The sequence below is a fragment of the Oncorhynchus gorbuscha genome, linkage group LG01 (assembly GCF_021184085.1).
Source record: "Oncorhynchus gorbuscha isolate QuinsamMale2020 ecotype Even-year linkage group LG01, OgorEven_v1.0, whole genome shotgun sequence".
Lineage (NCBI taxonomy): Eukaryota > Metazoa > Chordata > Actinopteri > Salmoniformes > Salmonidae > Oncorhynchus > Oncorhynchus gorbuscha.
This window is the reverse complement of record NC_060173.1, coordinates 18,733,731-18,754,207: the sequence shown is the minus strand read 5'-3', so window position 1 is coordinate 18,754,207 and position 20,477 is coordinate 18,733,731. Positions and strand designations below refer to the sequence as shown.

The window sequence follows — 20,477 nt, the reverse complement described above, 5'->3', positions numbered from 1 at the left end:
TGGTAGTGACAGTGTTTCCTAGCCTCAGTGCAGTGGGCAGCTGGAAGGAGGTGCTCTTATTCTCCATGGACTTTACAGTATCCCAGAACTTGTTTGAGTTTGTACTACAGGATGCACATTTCTGTATGAAAAAGCTAGCCTTAGCTTTCCTAACTGCCTGTATATATTGGTTCCTAACTTTCCTAAAAAGTTGCATATCGGGCCTCCCGGGTGGCGCAGCGGTTAAGGGCGCTGTACTGCAGTGCCAGCTGTGCCACCAGAGACTCTGGGTTCGCGCCCAGGCTCTGTTGTAACCGGCCACGACCGGGAGGTCCGTGGGGTGACGCACAATTGGCCTAGCATCGTCCGGGTTAGGGAGGGGTTGGCCAGTAGGGATATCCTTGTCTCATCACGTACTAGCGACTCCTGTGGCGGGCCGGGCGCCATGTGCACGGTGTTTCCTCCGACACATTGGTGCGGCTGGCTTCCGGGTTGGATGCGAGCTGTGTTAAGAAGCAGTGCGGCTTGGCTGGGTTGTGTATCGGAGGACCTTCGTCTCTCCCAAGCCTGTTAGGGAGTTGTAGCGACAAGACAGTAGCTACTAAACAATTGGATACTTAACTGAATTAAAATAAGTTGCATATCACATTTGATGCAAATGCAGAAGGCCACAGGATGTTTTTGTGCTGGTCAAGGGCAGAATGGAGCATGCTTATTTAAGATGGCGAGGAAGGCAACCTCTACTGACGGGATGAGGTCAATGTCATTACAGGATACCCCGGCCAGGTCAATTAGAAAGGCCTGTTCGCAGAAGTGTTTTAGGGAGCGTTTGACAGTGAATGGTGGTCGTTTGACCGCAGACCCATTACGGATGCAGGCAATGAGGCAGTGATCGCTGAGATCTTGGTTGAAAACAGCAGATGTGTATTTGGAGGGCAAGTTAGTTAGGATGATATCTATGAGGGTGCCTGTTTACGGCAGATGTGTATTTGGAGGGCAAGTTAGTTAGGATGATATCTATGAGGGCCCCTGTTTACGGATTTGGGGTTGTACCTGGTAGGTTCATTGATAATTTGTGTGAGATTGAGTGCAGCAAGCCTCGTTTGTAGGACGGCCGAGGTGTTAAGCATGTCCCAGTTTAGGTCACCTAGCAGCACAAGCTCAGAAGATAGATGGGGAGCAATCAATTCACATATGGTGTCCAGGGTACAGCTGGGGGCAGAGGGTGGTCTATTTCAAGCATTAACAGTGAGAGACTTGTTTCTGGAAAGGTGAATTTTTAGAAGTAGAAGCTCGAATTGTTTTGGTACAGACCTGGATAGTAAGATAGACCTCTGCAGGCTATCTCTATAGTAGATTGCAACACCGCCCCCTTTGGCAGTTCTATCTTGGTGGAAAATGTTATAGTTGGGGATGGAAGTTTCAGAGTTTTTGGTGGTTTTCCTAAGCCAGGATTCAGACACGGCTAAGACATCCGAGTTGGCAGAATGTGCTAAAGCAGTGAATAAAACAAACTTAGGGAGTAGGCTTCTAATGTTAACATGCATTAAACCAAGGCTTTTACGGTTACAGAAGTCAACAAATGAGAGCACCTGGGGAGTAGGAGTGGAACTAGGCACTGCAGGTCCTGGATTAACATCTACATCACCAGAGGAACAGAGGAGAAGTAGGATAAGGGTACGGCTAAAGGCTATAAGAACTGGCCGACTAGCACATTCGGAACAGAGAGTAAAGGGAGCAGGTTTCTGGGCACGATAGCATAGATTCAAGGCATAATGTACAGACAAAGGTATGGTAGAAAGAGAGTACATTGGAGGTAAACCTAGGCATTGAGTAATGAAGAGAGAGATATAGTCTCTAGACGCAGATGAGCAGGGACCCTGGGCATCTTTCTTTTGGGTGTTTTTCAGAGCCAGTAGAAAGGCCTCTTTAGTGTCCTAAGTTTTCATAACTGTGACCTTAATTGCCTACTGTCTGTAAGCTGTTAACGACCGTTCCACGGGTGCATGTTCATTAATTATTTTTGGTTCATTGAACAAGCATGGAAAACAGTGTTTAACCCATTAGATACTCTATAGGCATTCAATTGAAAATACCCACATCAAAAAAATCCCACATCCTGGAGGGGTTTTCCTCAGGTTTTTGCCTGCCATATCAGTTCTGTTATATTCACGGACATTATTTATTAAACTTTAGAGTGTTATCTATCCAAATATACCGATTATATGCATATCCTAGATTTTGGGCCTGAGTAACAGGCAGTTTACTTTAGGCACGCTTCTCATCCAGACGTTGAAATACTGCCCCCAAGCCATAAGAAGTTAAATCATTTAAAAAATCATTAAAAAAATACATTACAATACATGCCACCAGAGGTCTCTTCACAGTCCCCAAGTCCAGAACAGACTATGGGAGGTGCCCAGTACACATAGAGCCATGACTACATGGAACACCTTGTGGAACAGCAGGGACTTTGAAGAGACAAAAACACACACAGGCATAGACACATGCATACAGATGCTAACACATATACTTTACACACGTACACATGGATGTTGTATTGTAGATTAAGTGGGGCAAAAAAGTATTTAGTCAGCCACCAAATGTGCAAGTTCTCCCACTTAAAAAGATGAGAGAGCCCTGAAATTTTCATCATAGGTACACTTCAACTAGTTACGGACACTTTCACCATGATCCTTAGCTATTTGTTGGTGCCATTCAGTCTACATTCAGCCCAATTCAGCAACGCGCTTCAATTCAAATACTTCCAGCTTCATGTGCCATTGGGAGTTTTCCATAGGATTTACGTGGATGATGTAAGTGCTTTCGCTGATGATTTTAATTCCGCGTTCAAAACAACTAGGAACTGGGAACTGGGAAATCTCTGACTTCCGACTTCAGTGTGTTCAAAATAACTGGGAACTTGGAAAAACATATTTTCCCCGCCTCTTTCTTGAGCTCCGACTTTCCAACCTGAATATCACTGACTTCATGATTTGACTTCGTATTTTTCTGAGTTCCCAGTTGTTTTGAATGCCGCATAATGTCTATGGAATAAACCAATTCTAGGTGTGATGAGGACTTGCCCACTCACTGCACTGGCCAATCAAGGCGTTCCATGGCATAATACTGCATGCTTGTGTCTCAAGTTCTGTTAGTTATTTACAGTCTTTGCATTTCCATCAACTCCAACTTGGCCATGGGAACGGAATATTCTCCTCTTAGTCCATTGTGGATTGATCCTACCGTTTATTAAATAGCACAGGCTGCTACAGTAACGAGTGGAAGCAACAGTAAAAATAAATTAGGGAGTGTTGACAGTCAACATAGTTGTAATTGGCTTCAATGAGTAGCCTCTAGGCCTTTACGTATCACACTTTGCCTCAAATAAAAAATACTAGGCCCACGTAAATTGTATTGTATGTGTGAGGCATGTTCTCAAAGCTATAGCCTAGGCCTACCGTTGATATGGCGTTATAGGACAGAACATTTTGAATAGCCTACGTCTGGAGGAGCGTGTCTTTGGTAACTGGACAAGAGGCTCTCTTTGGAGATGGGGATAGATACAAGCCAAACAGAGCACTGGAGATAGGCCTTTGTGAATTGTGAATAACGGAAAGCCTCACGAGTAGACCATTAAGAAAACCTTTAATAATAGGCTACTTGTGCAAGGCCACGATAAGAAAGACACCAGATGCATTGTTGTTGAACCAGCATTAGTTATAGTAGGGTAAGGGGTTTTTAATCAAATTAAATGGAAAACAAGCAATTGTTAGAGGAAAATAACATAAATGTTTCTAAACATGAGTGTAACCAGATTATATCATCTCTCATTCCATGATGGGCACATACAGCTGAAGTGGGAAGTTTACATACACTTAGGTTGGAGTCATTAAAACTAGTTTACATACACTTAGGTTGGAGTCATTAGAACTAGTTTACATACACTTAGGTTGGAGTCATTAAAACTAGTTTACATACACTTAGGTTGGAGTCATTAAAACTAGTTTACATACACTTAGGGTGGAGTCATTAAAACTAGTTTACATACACTTAGGTTGGAGTCATTAAAACTAGTTTACATACACTTAGGTTGGAGTCATTAAAACTAGTTTACATACACTTAGGTTGGAGTCATTAAAACTAGTTTACATACACTTAGGTTGGAGTCATTAAAACTAGTTTACATACACTTAGGTTGGAGTCATTAAAACTAGTTTACATACACTAGGTTGGAGTCATTAAAACTAGTTTACATACACTTAGGTTGGAGTCATTAAAACTAGTTTACATACACTTAGGTTGGAGTCATTAAAACTAGTTTACATACACTAGGTTGGAGTCATTAAAACTTGTTTACATACACTTAGGTTGGAGTCATTAAAACTAGTTTACATACACTTAGGTTGGAGTCATTAAAACTAGTTTACATACACTTAGGTTGGAGTCATTAAAACTAGTTTACATACACTTAGGTTGGAGTCATTAAAACTAGTTTACATACACTTAGGTTGGAGTCATTAAAACTAGTTTACATACACTTAGGTTGGAGTCATTAAAACTAGTTTACATACACTTAGGTTGGAGTCATTAAAACTAGTTTACATACACTTAGGTTGGAGTCATTAAAACTAGTTTACATACACTTAGGTTGGAGTCATTAAAACTAGTTTACATACACTTAGGTTGGAGTCATTAAAACGTGTTTACATACACTTAGGTTGGAGTCATTAAAACTAGTTTACATACACTTAGGTTGGAGTCATTAAAACTAGTTTACATACACTTAGGTTGGAGTCATTAAAACTAGTTTACATACACTAGGTTGGAGTCATTAAAACTAGTTTACATACACTTAGGTTGGAGTCATTAAAACTAGTTTACATACACTTAGGTTGGAGTCATTAAAACTAGTTTACATACACTAGGTTGGAGTCATTAAAACGTGTTTACATACACTTAGGTTGGAGTCATTAAAACTAGTTTACATACACTTAGGTTGGAGTCATTAAAACTAGTTTACATACACTTAGGTTGGAGTCATTAAAACTAGTTTACATACACTTAGGTTGGAGTCATTAAAACTAGTTTACATACACTTAGGTTGGAGTCATTAAAACTAGTTTACATACACTTAGGTTGGAGTCATTAAAACTAGTTTACATACACTTAGGTTGGAGTCATTAAAACTAGTTTACATACACTTAGGTTGGAGTCATTAAAACTAGTTTACATACACTTAGGTTGGAGTCATTAAAACTAGTTTACATACACTTAGGTTGGAGTCATTAAAACTAGTTTACATACACTTAGGTTGGAGTCATTAAAACGTGTTTACATACACTTAGGTTGGAGTCATTAAAACTAGTTTACATACACTTAGGTTGGAGTCATTAAAACTAGTTTACATACACTTAGGTTGGAGTCATTAAAACTTGTTTTTCAACCACTCCACAAATTTCTTGTTAACAGACTATAGTTTTGGCAAGTCGGTTAGGGCATCTATTTTGTGAATGACACAAGTAATTTTTCCAGCAATTGTTTACAGACAGATTATTTCACTTATAATTCACTGTATCACAATTCCAGTGGGTCAGACGTTTACATACACTAAGTTGACTGTGTATTTAAACAGCTTCTAAAATGATAAATGATGTCATGGCTTTAGAAGCTTCTGATAGGATAATTTACATCATTTGAGTCAATTGGAGGTGTACCTGTGGATGTATTTCAAGGCCTACCTTCAAACTCAGTGCCTCTTTGCTTGACATCATGGGAAAATCTAAAGAAATCAGCCAAGACCTCAGTAAAAAATTGTAGACCTCCACAGGTTCATCCTTGGGAGCAATTTCCAAATGCCTGAAGGTACCACGTTCTTCTGTACAAACAATAGTACGCAAGTATAAACTTCATGGGACCACGCAGCCGTCACACCGCTCAGGAAGGAGATGAACGTACTGCTAGAGATGAACGTACTTTGGTGCGAAAAGTGCAAATCAATCCCAGAACAACAGCAAAGGGCATTGGGAAGATGCTGGAAGAAAACAGGTACAAAAGTATCTATATCCACAAAAGGTCGCTTAGCAAGGAAGAAGCCACTGCTCCAAAACCACCATAAAGAAGCCAGACTACGGTTTGCAACTGCACATGGGGACAAAGATTGTACTTTATGGAGAAATGTCCTCTGGTCTGATGAAACAAAAATAGAACTGTTTGGCCATAATGACCATCGTTATGTTTGGAGGAAAAAGGGGGAAGCTGAAGAACACCATCCCAACCGTGAAGCACGGGATGACAGCATCATGTTGTGGGGGTGCTTTGCTGCAGGAGGGACTGGTGCACTTCACAAAATAGATGGCATCATGATGTAGGGAAATTATGTGGATATATTGAAGCAACATCTTAAGACATCAGTCAGGAAGTTAAAACTTGACAATGACCCCAAGCATACTTCCAAAGTTGTGGCAAAATGGCTTAAGAACAATGAAGTCAAGGTATTGGAGTGGCCATCACAAAGCCCTGACCTCAATCCTATAGAACATTTTTGGGCAGAACTGAAAAACTGTGTGCGAGCAAGAAGGCCTACAAACCTGACTCAGTTACACCAGCTGTCAGGAGGAATGGGCAAAAATTCACCCAACTTATTGTGGGAAGCTTGTGGAAGGCTACCTGAAACGTTTGACCCAAGTTAAACAATTTAAAGGCAATGCTACCAAATACTAATTGAGTGTATGTAAACGTCTGACCCACTGGGAATGTGATGAAATAAATAAAAGCTGAAATAAATAATTTTCTCTACTATTATTCTGACATTCCATATTCTTAAAATATTGTGGTGATCCTAACTGACCTAATAAGGAATTTTTACTAGGATTAAACGTCAGGAATTGTGACAAATTGAGTTTAAATGTATTTGACAGAGACGTGCATGTATTTGACTAAGGTGTATATAAACCTTCGACTGTAGCCTACATGGAGGGGTTTTACGCACATCCACAATAATAACAGGAGCTGGCTAAAATAATGTAATAGTCTACATTGATAAATAGGAGATGTCCGTTCACTGTTTTGCTGCTGCCAAACTTGATCTTTTAATAAAGCTGTGGTGATTTAAGATTTATTTCAAAGCGGTCTCATGAGCCAAACCCTGTATTGATAGTCTACTTTGTGAATGTATTGGTCAAACAAGACTTCCATCATTAAGAGGAGGGGTTTTAATCAAATGTAACGAAATGGGGAAAAAACATTTGTTTGTTTTGTTTCGAAATACAAGGTTTACAGGCACAAAAAGCACATCTCTCTGGTTCCATGTGCATATGGGCACTGTGCGTCACAGCTGGATAGGCTGTGCTACCGTTGCGTTACAGTTTAAGACTAGCTTTCGGTTGGTCTTAAATATCCCCATCAACACCGACTGCCTTCTGTAGCTCAGTTGGTAGAGCATGGCGCTTGTAACGCCAGGGTAGTGGGTTCGATCCCCGGGACTACCCATACGTAGAATGTATGCACACATGACTGTAAGTCGCTTTGGATAAAAGCGTCTGCTAAATGGCATATATTATTATATTATTATTATATACTGAAATTGGCATTTTGATGCAAGCACATTGTCAAGGACACACCCACCCCTCCCACCTCAATGCAAGCAAGCTTATTTAAGACAGGTAAATGACCAATTTATAAGATTTGAAAATAGAAGAGCGTAAGATTTATTCATTTATATACATTTTATTTCACCTTTATTTAACCAGGTTGGCCAGTTGAGAACAAGTTCTCATTTACAACTGCGAACTGGTCAAGATAAAGCAAAGCAGTGTGACAAAAACAATAACACAGAACTACACATAAACAAACGTACAGTCAATAACACAATAGAAAAATCTATGTACAGTGTGTGCAAATGTAGAAGATTAGGGAGGTAAGGCAATAAATTGGACATAGAGGCGAAATAATTACAACTAAGCATTAACACTGGAGTGATATATGTGCAGATGATGATGTGCAAGTAGAGATACTGGGGTGCAATAGAGCAAGAAGATATATAACAATATGGGGATGAGGTAGTTGGGTGGGCTATTTACAGATTGGCTGTGTACAAGTACAGTGATCGTTAAGCTGCTCTGACAGCTGATGCTTAAAGTTAGACATGGAGATATAAGACTCTAGCTTCAGTGATTTTTGCCATTTGTTCCAGTCATTGGCAGCAGAGAACCGGAAGGAAAGGCAGCCAAAGAAAGTGTTGGCTTTGAGGATGACCAGTGAAATATACCTGCTGGAGCGTGTGGTATGGGTGGGTGTTGCTATGGTGACCAGTGATCTGAGATAAGGTGGGGCTTTACCTAGCAAAGACTTATAGATGACCTGGAGCCAGTGGGTTTGGCGATGAGGGTTAGGGTTTAACAGTTTGATATTGCAAACGAGTGTATGTTTGACAATTGCGCTGGCTTCACGCCAGCTGCAAATAGAGCCCTAGGAGTCAGCTATACAGCACAAACATATCTGGAACCAGCTATGATAGTGCTAAAAAAGCATATGAATTTAAAATATTATGCATTAAGTTCCCAGTGGCCAGACTGTGATGGTAGTGGTAAAGAGTACGGCAACATCTGATGATGACACTTACGACACTCAGGCTGCATACACCGCTCCACCTGTTCCAGCTCCTCTGTACACTCCCCTAGGTCCGGAGACTTGAGCATTCGCTGGCGTGCCCTCACGCCCTTCCCACATGTTACACTACAGACGCTCCAGTCCGACCACGGAGACAGCATGCACAGGATGGTGTCTGCAGGGATATACCAAGCAGGCATAATACATGATACATAATAATGTCCCCTGCTGTTCAGAACAATAGTTTCAACATACATGACAGCATTCATTTCCGCCATCTTCAGCTACTGTTTTTTCATAGCTGAATGGACTTGAAATGATCTTATTGTTTGAATGTATTCTCACGCATGCGCTCCTCTGAGAGATCTGTTGATTTGAGTGGGTATCTAGCCTGTTGGATCTAGATAGGTACAAACTACAAGGCCCCTTGGCAGATGGCTGAACAAGGCTACCTGTCACAGTGCTGAGGCAGTTGTTGAGTGGGTGTTGGAGGAATTACTCACTGCACTCAGGCATCATGCACTTCTCCACCTCTGCCACCTCCGCCTTGCACATGGAACTGTCTGAGGGGGGCATCTTCACCATGCGCTCACGCCGCTTCATACCCAGCCCACAGGTGGTGCTGCAGGGATCCCACTCGCCCCACTCTGTCACCACACAGCTACTGGGGGCTGATGGATTTACATGGACAGATATACACTCATCCACAGGGATGGGACTTTGTTATAGCAGCTTGCGATTACTGTTATTAACATTTACTTGAGAAACCATGTTCCATTAACACACTGACTGAATATTAAGCCTGGTGGCATATAGCAGCTTTTCAACATAGGATTTAAAACATGTTTTTTAAACTATACTGTATGTCATCATGCCATCATATTATAGACAAAACGTAATCTTTTAGTCTTTAACACAAAAGGCCTGAACCCACAACATGATCCTGATGTCACAATTTGGATCGTCTCCATGTTTCACTGAGACTCACAGCAGTCGTCGTTGACCACACACTTTTCTGTCTCCTCAGTGTTCAGAGAGCAGATGGATCCATCCTCGGGGAACTGTTTGATGTAGCGCTCCCGATACCTCATCCCCATCCCACAGGACTCACTGCATGGAGACCAGCTGATCCACTCTGACATCATACAGGTAGACACGTCTGGGAACAACAAGAGTCAAGGGCATAGCCTGGATAAACCAGCCCGAACTCTGTGATCACCATTGTGTCATGGTGAGTGCAGGGTTCGGTCTGGTTTAACCAGGCTAGCAAAGACGAGCAGGGTCATCGACAAGTCATACAAACATCATTAATAGCTGACACCTGAATTCCACCGCCCTTCATCTGATAACAAGTAACACACCCAACATAAATGATCCACTCTGCTCTCTTCAATTATCTGGGAACAGAGTTTGTAAATAGATATTTTTCATAGAGGATGGATGAACGTTCAGGAACATGGATTTGTCTCTCATCTGGTCCCCCCCACTGCCTGGCTGCAGATTGGGAGCAGTGGTGAGTGTAGCTTAATAAAGAAGAACTAAGTGTATCATTAATAAGAGCTGTAAACAAATGTGGCCCCGATGAGGCCCTGTTCAGCTTCAGGAATATCAATCAACTACGGGCTGTTGACGGAGCGATAAATTAAAACAAAGGAGTAACGTGCAGGAGGAAAAGCTTGCAATCCCATTTATTATTAATTAATAGTGTGCATTAGAGCGAAAAGATAGCCTTGAACAATTCAAACCCACTCATCAAACTCTGACAAAGCTGAGATTTGGGGCCCAGAGAGAGATTAATGGAGGTAGGAGAGAGAAAGATAGTAGGAAGTAGGGAGGAAGGAGAAAGAGAGAGACACCTCTGCATGACTGATCATGTGACTTTAAGAAGAGTGGTCCTAATTGACAACTTTGATGAGAATTGGACAAAGAGTCAGTTACTTCCTGATGAAGAAAGTTAATGCCAATCTGACTGAATAGGACAGCCTCCAGACCTCCCTTGTTTACTGGAGGAAGAAGTGCTTGTTGAAAATCATATGTGTTTTGATCTCTATCCGGTTACGGCAGTTGATGAGACTCCAAAGTCCTAGCTTTGCTTCTTGTGTTTGAATGCCAAGGACAAAACAGTGTTAATTATGCATCTTCGGTAGCATGTAAACCGTGAAAGGGAAAACAATGCCAACACCATATAGGTCGTTATCAATAATACGGTTTAGAGCGTTCGGTTTGACTGCTGGACGGTACGGAGACCCCCAGCTCCACTGAAACCATTGACAACTACGTGCCATTTTCAAGGGAAAATAAATATTTTAAATAAATGCTGGTTTCAATATTATCACCTCTTGAAGAGCATAGTCATCATCAGAGTTATACAGCAAGTAACTGTCATGTTTTGTCATTTATTATCATGTCTTGTCCCTGTGCTTCCCATTCTATTCGTTTCCCTCTGCTGGTCTTATTAGGTTCTTTCCCTCTTTCTATCCCTCTCTCTCCCCCTCCCTCTCTCACTCTCTCGCTCTCTCTTCTCTCTATCGTTCCGTTCCTGCTCCCAGCTGTTCCTATTCCCCTAATCATCATTTAGTCTTCCCACACCTGTTCCCGATCCTTTTCCCTGATTAGAGTCCCTATTTCTCTCCTTGTTTCCCGTACCTGCCCTGTCGGATCCTCATTTATAATTCACCGTGCTGTGTCTATGTTTTGCCCTGTCGTGTCGTGTTTCCCTCAGATGCTGCGTGGTGAGCAGGTGTCTGAGTCTGCTAGGTTCAAGTGCCTTCCCGAGGCAACCTGCAGTTCTCGATCAAGTCTCCAGTCTGTTCTCGTCTTTACGTGTAGTATTATGTTTTTTGTTTTGTAAAGTTTATTCTGGATTAAATACTCTGTTTTCGCCAAGTCGCTTTTGGGTCCTCATTCACCTGCATGACAGAAGGATCCGACCGAGGCATGGACCCAGTGACTACAGACGCTCGTAACACTGCCGTCGAGATCCAAGGAGCCATGCTCGGCAGACACGAGCAGGAATTGTCTGCTGCTCGCCATGCCGTGGAGAGCCTGGCCGCTCAGGTTTCCGACCTCTCTGGACAGTTCCAGAGTCTTCGTCTCGTGCCACCTGTTACTTCCTGGCCTGCCGAGCCTCCAGAACCTAGGGTTAATAACCCACCTTGCTACTCCGGGCAGCCCACTGAGTGCCGCTCCTTTCTCACCCAGTGTGAGATTGTGTTCTCTCTCCAACCCAACACATACTCTAGAGAGAGAGCTCGGGTTGCTTACGTCATTTCACTCCTTACTGGCCGGGCCCGAGAGTGGGGCACAGCTATCTGGGAGGCAAGGGCTGATTGTTCTAACAATTACCAGAACTTTAAAGAGGAGATGATTCGGGTTTTTGACCGTTCAGTTTTTGGTGGGGAGGCTTCTAGGGTCCTGGCTTCCCTATGCCAAGGTGATCGATCCATAACGGATTACTCTATAGAGTTTCGTACTCTTGCTGCCTCTAGTGACTGGAACGAGCCGGCGCTGCTCGCTCGTTTTCTGGAGGGACTCCACACAGTGGTCAAAGATGAGATTCTCTCTCGGGAGGTTCCTTCCAGTGTGGACTCTTTGATTGCTCTCGCCATCCGCATAGAACGACGGGTAGATCTTCGTCACCAGGCTCGTGGAAGAGAGCTCGCATCAACGGTGTTTCCCTGCTCCGCATCGCAACCATCTCCCTCCTCTGGCTCTGAGACTGAGCCCATGCAGCTGGGAGGGATTCGCATCTCGACTAAGGAGAGGGAACGGAGGATCACCAACCGCCTGTGCCTCTATTGCGGATTTGATGGACATTTTGTTAATTCATGTCCAGTAAGAGGCCAGAGCCCATCAGTAAGCGGAGGGCTACTGGTGAGCGCTACTACTCAGGTCTCTTCATCTAGATCTTGTACTACTATTCGGTCCATCTACGCTGGACCGGTTCGGGTGCTACATGCAGTGCCTTGATTGACTCTGGGGCTGAGGGTTGTTTCATGGACGAAGCATGGGTTCGGAAACATAACATTCCTTTCAGACAGTTAGACAAGCCTACGCCCATGTTTGCCTTAGATGGTAGTCATCTTCCCAGTATCAGATTTGAGACACTACCTTTAACTCTCACAGTATCTGGTAACCACAGTGAGACTATTTCTTTTTTGATTTTTCGTTCACCTTTCACACCTGTTGTTTTGGGTCATCCCTGGCTAGTATGTCATAATCCTTCTATTAATTGGTCTTGTAATTCTATCCTATCCTGGAACGTATCTTGTCATGTGAAGTGCTTAATGTCTGCCATCCCTCCCATTTCTTCTGTCCCCACTTCTCAGGAGGAACCTGGCGATTTGACAGGAGTGCCGGAGGAATATCATGATCTGCGCACGGTCTTCAGTCGGTCCCGAGCCAACTCCCTTCCTCCTCACCGGTCGTATGATTGTAGTATTGATCTCCTTCCGGGGACCACCTCCTCGGGGTAGACTATACTCTGTCGGCTCCCGAACGTAAGGCTCTCGAGGATTATTTATCTGTGTCTCTTGAGTACCATAGTGCCTTCTTCCTCTCCGGCCGGGGCGGGGTTCTTTTTGTTAAGAAGAAGGACGGTACTCTGCGCCCCTGCGTGGATTATCGAGGCTGAATGACATAACGGTTAAGAAATCCGCTTCCCCTTATGTCATCAGCCTTCGAATTCTGCAGGGAGCCAGGTGCTTTACTAAGTTGGACCTTCGTAACGCTTACCATCTCGTGCGCATCAGAGAGGGGGACGAGTGGAAAACGGCGTTTAACACTCCGTTAGGCATTTTGAGTACCGGGTTCTGCCGTTTGGTCTCGCCAATGCGCCAGCTGTTTTTCAGGCATTAGTTAATGATGTTCTGAGAGACATGCTGAACATCTTTGTTTTTGTCTATCTTGACGATATCCTGATTTTTTTCACCGTCACTCGAGATTCATGTTCAGCACGTTCGAACAGCGCCTTTTAGAGAATTGTCTCTACGTAAAGGCTGAGAAGTGCTCTTTTCATGTCTCCTCCGTTACTTTTCTCGGTTCCGTTATTTCCGCTGAAGGCATTCAGATGGATACCGCTAAGGTCCAAGCTGTCAGTGATTGGCCCGTTCCAAGGTCACGTGTCGAGTTGCAGCGCTTTTTAGGTTTCGCTAATTTCTATCGGCGTTTCATTCGTAATTTCGGTCAAGTTGCTGCCCCTCTCACAGCTCTTACTTCTGTCAAGACGTGTTTTAAGTGGTCCGGTTCCGCCCAGGGAGCTTTTGATCTTCTAAAAGAACGTTTTACGTCCGCTCCTATCCTCGTTACTCCTGACGTCACTAGACAATTCATTGTCGAGGTTGACGCTTCAGAGGTAGGCGTGGGAGCCATTCTATCCCAGCGCTTCCAGTCTGACGTTAAGGTTCATCCTTGCGCTTATTTTTCTCATCGCCTGTCGCCATCTGAGCGCAACTATGATGTGGGTAACCGTGAACTGCTCGCCATCCGCTTAGCCCTAGGCGAATGGCGACAGTGGTTGGAGGGGGCGACCGTTCCTTTTGTCGTTTGGACAGACCATAAGAACCTTGAGTACATCCGTTCTGCCAAACGACTTAATGCCCGTCAAGCTCGTTGGGCGTTGTTTTTCGCTCGTTTCGAGTTTGTGATTTCTTACCGTCCGGGTAGCAAGAACACCAAGCCTGATGCCTTATCCCGTCTGTTTAGTTCTTCTGTGGCTTCTACTGATCCCGAGGGATTCTTCCTTATGGGCGTGTTGTCGGGTTGACAGTCTGGGGAATTGAAAGACAGGTTAAGCAAGCACTCACGCACACTGCGTCGCCGCGCTTGTCCTAGTAACCTCCTTTTCGTTCCTGTTTCCACTCGTCTGGCTGTTCTTCAGTGGGCTCACTCTGCCAAGTTAGCTGGTCATCCCGGTGTTCGAGGCACTCTTGCGTCTATTCGCCAGCGATTTTGGTGGCCGACCAGGAGCGTGACACGCGCCGTTTCGTGGCTGCTTGTTCGGACTGCGCGCAGACTAAGTCGGGTAACTCTCCTCCTGCCGGTCGTCTCAGACCGCTCCCCATTCCTTCTCGACCATGGTCTCACATCGCCCTAGACTTCATTACCGGTCTGCCTTTGTCTGCGGGGAAGACTGTGATTCTTACGGTTGTCGATAGGTTCTCTAAGGCGGCACATTTCATTCCCTCGCTAAACTTCCTTCCGCTAAGGAGACGGCACAAATCATTATCGAGAATGTGTTCAGAATTCATGGCCTCCCGTTAGACGCCGTTTCAGACAGAGGCCCGCAATTCACGTCACAGTTTTGGAGGGAGTTCTGTCGTTTGATTGGTGCGTCCGTCAGTCTCTCTTCCGGGTTTCATCCCCAGTCTAACGGTCAAGCAGAGAGGGCCAATCAAGTCGCAACTACGCAGCCTTTCTTTTGCGTCTTGGGCAGAACAGCTTGGGCAGAATACGCTCACAACTCGCTTCCTTCGTCTGCTACCGGGTTATCTCCGTTTCAGAGTAGTTACCAGCCTCCTCTGTTCTCTTCCCAGCTTGCCGAGTCCAGCGTTCCCTCCGCTCAAGCGTTTGTCCAACGTTGTGAGCGCACCTGGAGGAGGGTGAGGTCTGCACTTTGCCGCTACAGGGCACAGACTGTGAGAGCCGCCAATAAACGCAGGATTAAGAGTCCTAGGTATTGTTGCGGCCAGAGAGTGTGCTTTCCACTCGCAACCTTCCTCTTACGACAGCTTCTCGTAAGTTGACTCCGCGGTTCATTGGTCCGTTCCGTGTCTCCCAGGTCGTCAATCCTGCGCTGTGCGACTGCTTCTTCCGTGACATCTTCGTCGCGTCCATCCTGTCTTCCATGTCTCCTTTGTTAAGCCCTTTCTTCGCACCCCGTTGTCTTCCCCCCCCTCCCGTCCTTGTCGAGAGCGCACCTATTTACAAGGTACATAAGATCATGGACATGCGTTCTCGGGGACGGGGTCACCAATACTTAGTGGATTGGGAGGGTTACGGTCCTGAGGAGAGGAGTTGGGTTCCGTCTCGGGACGTGCTGGACCGTTCACTCATTGATGATTTCCTCTGTTGTCAGGATTCCTCCTCGAGTGCGCCAGGAGGCGCTCGGTGAGTGGGGGTACTGTCATGTTTTGTCATTTATTATCATGTCTTGTCCCTGTGCTTCCCATTCTATTCGTTTCCCTCTGCGGTCTTATTAGGTTCTTTCCCTCTTTCTAGTTCCTGCTCCCAGCTGTTCCTATTCCCTAATCATCATTTAGTCTTCCCACACCTGTTCCCGATCCTTTTCCCTGATTAGAGTCCCTATTTCTCTCCTTGTTTCCCGTACCTGCCCTGTCGGATCCTCATTTATAATTCACCGTGCTGTGTCTATGTTTTGCCCTGTCGTGTCGTGTTTCCCTCAGATGCTGCGTGGTGAGCAGGTGTCTGAGTCTGCTAGGTTCAAGTGCCTTCCCGAGGCAACCTGCAGTTCTCGATCAAGTCTCCAGTCTGTTCTCGTCTTTACGTGTAGTATTATGTTTTTTGTTTTGTAAAGTTTATTCTGGATTAAATACTCTGTTTTCGCCAAGTCGCTTTTGGGTCCTCATTCACCTGCATGACAGTAACTGCTTGCTTTTCATGACCAGTACACACATCAACTGATCATGTATTAGATACATGAGGGTAGCCTATCCATTTGGCATGTAGTGTCATTTAGCTTGCTTCATCAGAGATTAGGCTTTTGGACAGAGCTTGACATCGGCAAGTCCTCGTCCTGGTAAAGTTGTCAGTCGGACTAATGTCATTACCACTAGATGGCAAGCAAATCAAACAATATTTCCATATAGCCATCTAGTTTATCCTCTGAAAGTTAGCTTGTTAACTAGCCATATTGACCTGATCTGTTATTAGCTAGCTAGTCAATTAGACGTGATCCATCAATCAATGTAACCACGTGTGTTAGCAGCAATCATGAGGAAACACTCTTAAAAACAATGTTGAAAAGAGGATGTTAGCTAACTTTTCTAGGTAGGCTTACATTGTTTGGAGAAGAAAGTACATTAATTCAATTTACCACTAGCCTATATGTTTAGCCAACTGTTCTACCGGTAGCTTGCAATGTAAACATTATCATCTAACAGTTCATCTGCAAATGTGTCCTTCTGCTTGACAGGCTGAGCCCAGAAAGAATGAGAAATCAACCTAAACCACTCATACTTGTCAGGTATAGTTCACTTTGATTTTATATCCAATTATTGGTGGCCAATATTTAGAGATATTGTGGGGCTAAAAATGACATGATCAACATATTTTTACTGCTCATGAAAAGCATGCAGTTACCTGCTGTATAACTCTGCTAAATGTGCTGAGGTGATGATATTACAATCAAATAGTTAACGTTTACTTAACAATCCCTTAAAAACATCACACAGTTGTAAATGGTTTTAGCAGAGCAGGGGTCTCCTTGCCCACCAGCAGGCTAATCCAACACTCTGCACCTTATTGTGATGTTTTATTGATAAAGACCTACTTCCTTGTGCTTGACTAAGAAGTTGGAGGAGGAGCATGACACCATCTCAACCCAAATTCCTGTTCTCATGAATACGGGACCTCTCCCATGTTAGGCCTTAGTTCAGTCTGATTGCACATGGATATGTGAGGGTAGGAAACAATGTCACCACCGATTAAACTACGATAATCAATCATTTCAATAAGCATTTTTCTACGGAGTGACTCTGGTCTGATGAAACCAAGATTGAACTCTTTTGCCTGAATGCCAAGAGTCACTTCTGGAGGAAATCTGGCACCATCGCTACGGTGAAGCATGGCAAAGGCAGCATCATGCTGTGGGGATGTTTTTCAGCAGCAGGGACTGGGAGACTAGTCAGGATCGAGGCAAAGATGAATGGAGCAAAGTACAGAGAAATCCTTAATTAAAACCCGCTCCAGAGAGCCCAGGACCTCAGACCGGGGTGAAAGGTTCACCTTCCAACAGAACAACGACCCTTAGCACACAGCCAACACAACGCAGGAGTGGCTTCGTGAAAAGTCTCTGAATGTCCTTGAGTGGCCCAGCCAGAGCCCGGACTTGAACCCCATCGAACATCTCTGAAGAGACCTGAAAATAGCTGCACAGCAACGCTCCCCATCCAACCTGACAGAGCTTGAGAGGATCTGCAGAGAAGAATGCGAGAAACTCTCAAAATACAGATGTGCCAAGCTTGTTGCGTCATACTCAAGAAGACCTGAGGCTGTAATCGCTGCCAAAGGTGCTTCAACAAAGTACTGAGTAAAGGGTCTGAATACTTATGGAAAAAAATCTAAAATATATATTTTTGCTTTGTCATTATGGGATATTGTGTGTAGATTTAATCAATTTAGGACAAGGCTGTAACCTAACAAGGGCACTGCGTTCATCCACCTCTGGCCTGCTCGCCTCCCTACCACTGAGGAAGTACAGCTCCCGCTCAGCCCAGTCAAAACTGTTCGCTGCCCTGGCCCCCCAATGGTGGAACAAACTCCCTCACGACGCCAGGACAGCGGAGTCAATCACCACCTTCCGGAGACACCTGAAACCCCACCTCTTTAAGGAATACCTAGGATAGGTTAAGTAATCCCTCTCACCCCACCCCCCCTAAGTTTTAGATGCACTATTGTTAAGTGACTGTCCCACTGGATGTCATAAGGTGAATGCACCAATTTGTAAGTCGCTCTGGATAAGAGCGTCTGCTAAATGACTTAAATGTAATGTAATGTAATGCAAATTGTGGAAAAAGTCAAGGGTTCTGAGTACTTTCCGAAAGCACTGTAAATGCATTTGGGGGACCTAAGCAAAATTTTGTTGGTGGCCCACCCACATGGTGGGAAAAACATTTAACTGGCCCCCGTCTTGAAGGCGTAGATAAAAAATATATTTCCTGCAATTCTACACATTTTGCCATGGGGCAGATACATGTTTTTTTGCAGTTTTACAGCTAATTTCCTGCAATTCTAACTATTTGTCATGACTTATGCCATGTTAATATGATATCTGAGTGAGTGTGATGAACAAAATCAATTGGGGCCCCCTGGAGTTCAGGGCCCCATGGAGATGCCCTGGGTGCCCAGTCGGTATTTGGCCATGTTTACAACATTAGATGGCTGGCTGGACTAACTTACCAATCTAAACATTGTTTGCTGACATGGCTAATTGAGTGACTGTCAGCAACTGACATAACAAGAGAAAAACTGCTGATGCACAACTACATTTCTAAATTGCACCTTATATATTTTACTATTCTAACTCTAAACAGTAGAGTTAGAGACCCCGACTGTGACACTGTCCTTAGTCCTCACCCTCCTTGCTGCAGCCAGGCCCCATGCAGGGCTTGAAGTCCTGGGTATGAGGGCAGGGCACACTGAGGTCCAGCTGGGCCTTCAGCATCCTCTGTCTCATCCTCCGGCCCTTGTCACAGCTGGCTGAGCTGCAGGCTGACCATGGAGACCAGTTGGAGTAGATGCACGTCTCTGGAGTGTCGTCTGGACGGAGAAATTGGGTGACAATAACTGCATTGGTTAAATGTCACTATATTGGCATATTCTAATGAGACCATGTTGGTGGGAAGGGGGGAATTCATATGCACTGTTCATGTATGTAACCCTATATTTTCACTTAGAATGTGTTGGGGCTGTATAGGTAAGCACTAATTGCCTATAAAAGCCAATGCAAGTTCATACCGTTCATCTCTTGCTCTAACCACAGTGTATAGTTACTGTACAATACCCACGGTACTGGAGACCGCCCTGTTTAGGAAACAGACAGTGTCGTGCTCAACAGAATGAGAGTAGAGAGAACAAATCATTTGGTTGAGGTTCAAAGGTAGTATTGGAATGTAATTGCAGGGTTAGAAACCCCATCAGGTTCATTTCTGCTGCTTGGCCGTGTTCATGCTTTTCAGCAGACAGACATCTGGAGGTTTAAACAGGCTGCCAGGCAAACGCTTCATTAAAGACTCCAGCAGATATAGTGTGTGGCTTTTAAATTGAACATCCCAAATTGGTTTGAGATAAAGTGATTACTCACCTTCCTCCTTCTCCTCCTGGCCAATATCTGCCACAATATCGTCCACCGTGTCCGGGACAATATTGCACTGCTCTCCCTGTGGGCAAGAAACATGATTCAACATCACAAACACTGCTAAAATGTTACATTTACCATCTAATATCATATATTCTCATTGGAGACAAGGGTATTTATTTTCTAGACAATCTTCAGTAAAAGGGAGTTTAGGTCAATATGACATCTGGTTTTTGGATTAAAAGAGATGTTTTTTATTTTTTTTGCTTCAGTTGTCAGGAGACAACCACACTGTTAATTTTCTCTGTGTTTTTCAAAGACTTGCAATGATCACTATGGCAATATACTGCCAATTCAAAGAGCTATGTATCCAAAGCAACATTACATGTATAGCGACTGTGAGGAGAGTTATGTTGCATGAACATTCACATCTCTTCAGAGGGAGCAGACACAGACAGAGAGCTGAATGAATGAGGCATATGCTATAGTTACCTTTCGGGCTATCCTCTCCACCACTACCCGGGCCAAGGCTGTGATAGGGCCTCCCTCTGTGTCATAGAAGGGGCTCTGGGGGTGGTCCAGGCTGGTCAGGGACCGGATCCTCTCCTGAGGTATTGTGGGCTTGTTGGGAGACTGGAATGGTAAAGGTACAGGGTGGAGTATGAGTGATACAACATGGGCATAGGGCCAGGAGTAACTGTAACATAGGGTAATATAGGTCCATGGAAGGGAGTTAGTACAACAGCACTAACAGTAATACTAACAGGAGTTAGTATGGGCACAGGGTTGGCAGTAACTGTAACAGAGGGTAGTATGGGAACAGGGCTGGTACAGTAATAACTAACACAGGGTA

At 44.3% G+C, this 20,477-nt stretch overlaps 1 protein-coding gene across 1 annotated transcript in view; it reads right to left on the bottom strand.

Moving 5' to 3' along the window:
* Positions 1 to 20,477, bottom strand: part of spon1b (spondin 1b) — a 113,161-nt gene that overhangs the window by 15,360 nt on the left and 77,324 nt on the right. Inside the window, exons 9-14 of the mRNA XM_046346942.1 lie at positions 20,117 to 20,257; positions 19,631 to 19,706; positions 18,904 to 19,086; positions 9,578 to 9,748; positions 9,093 to 9,260; positions 8,603 to 8,764 (exon numbers count right to left, since the gene is read on the bottom strand). Coding sequence (XP_046202898.1) covers positions 8,603 to 8,764; positions 9,093 to 9,260; positions 9,578 to 9,748; positions 18,904 to 19,086; positions 19,631 to 19,706; positions 20,117 to 20,257 — 901 coding nt within the window. The remainder of the gene's footprint in view (positions 1 to 8,602; positions 8,765 to 9,092; positions 9,261 to 9,577; positions 9,749 to 18,903; positions 19,087 to 19,630; positions 19,707 to 20,116; positions 20,258 to 20,477) is intronic.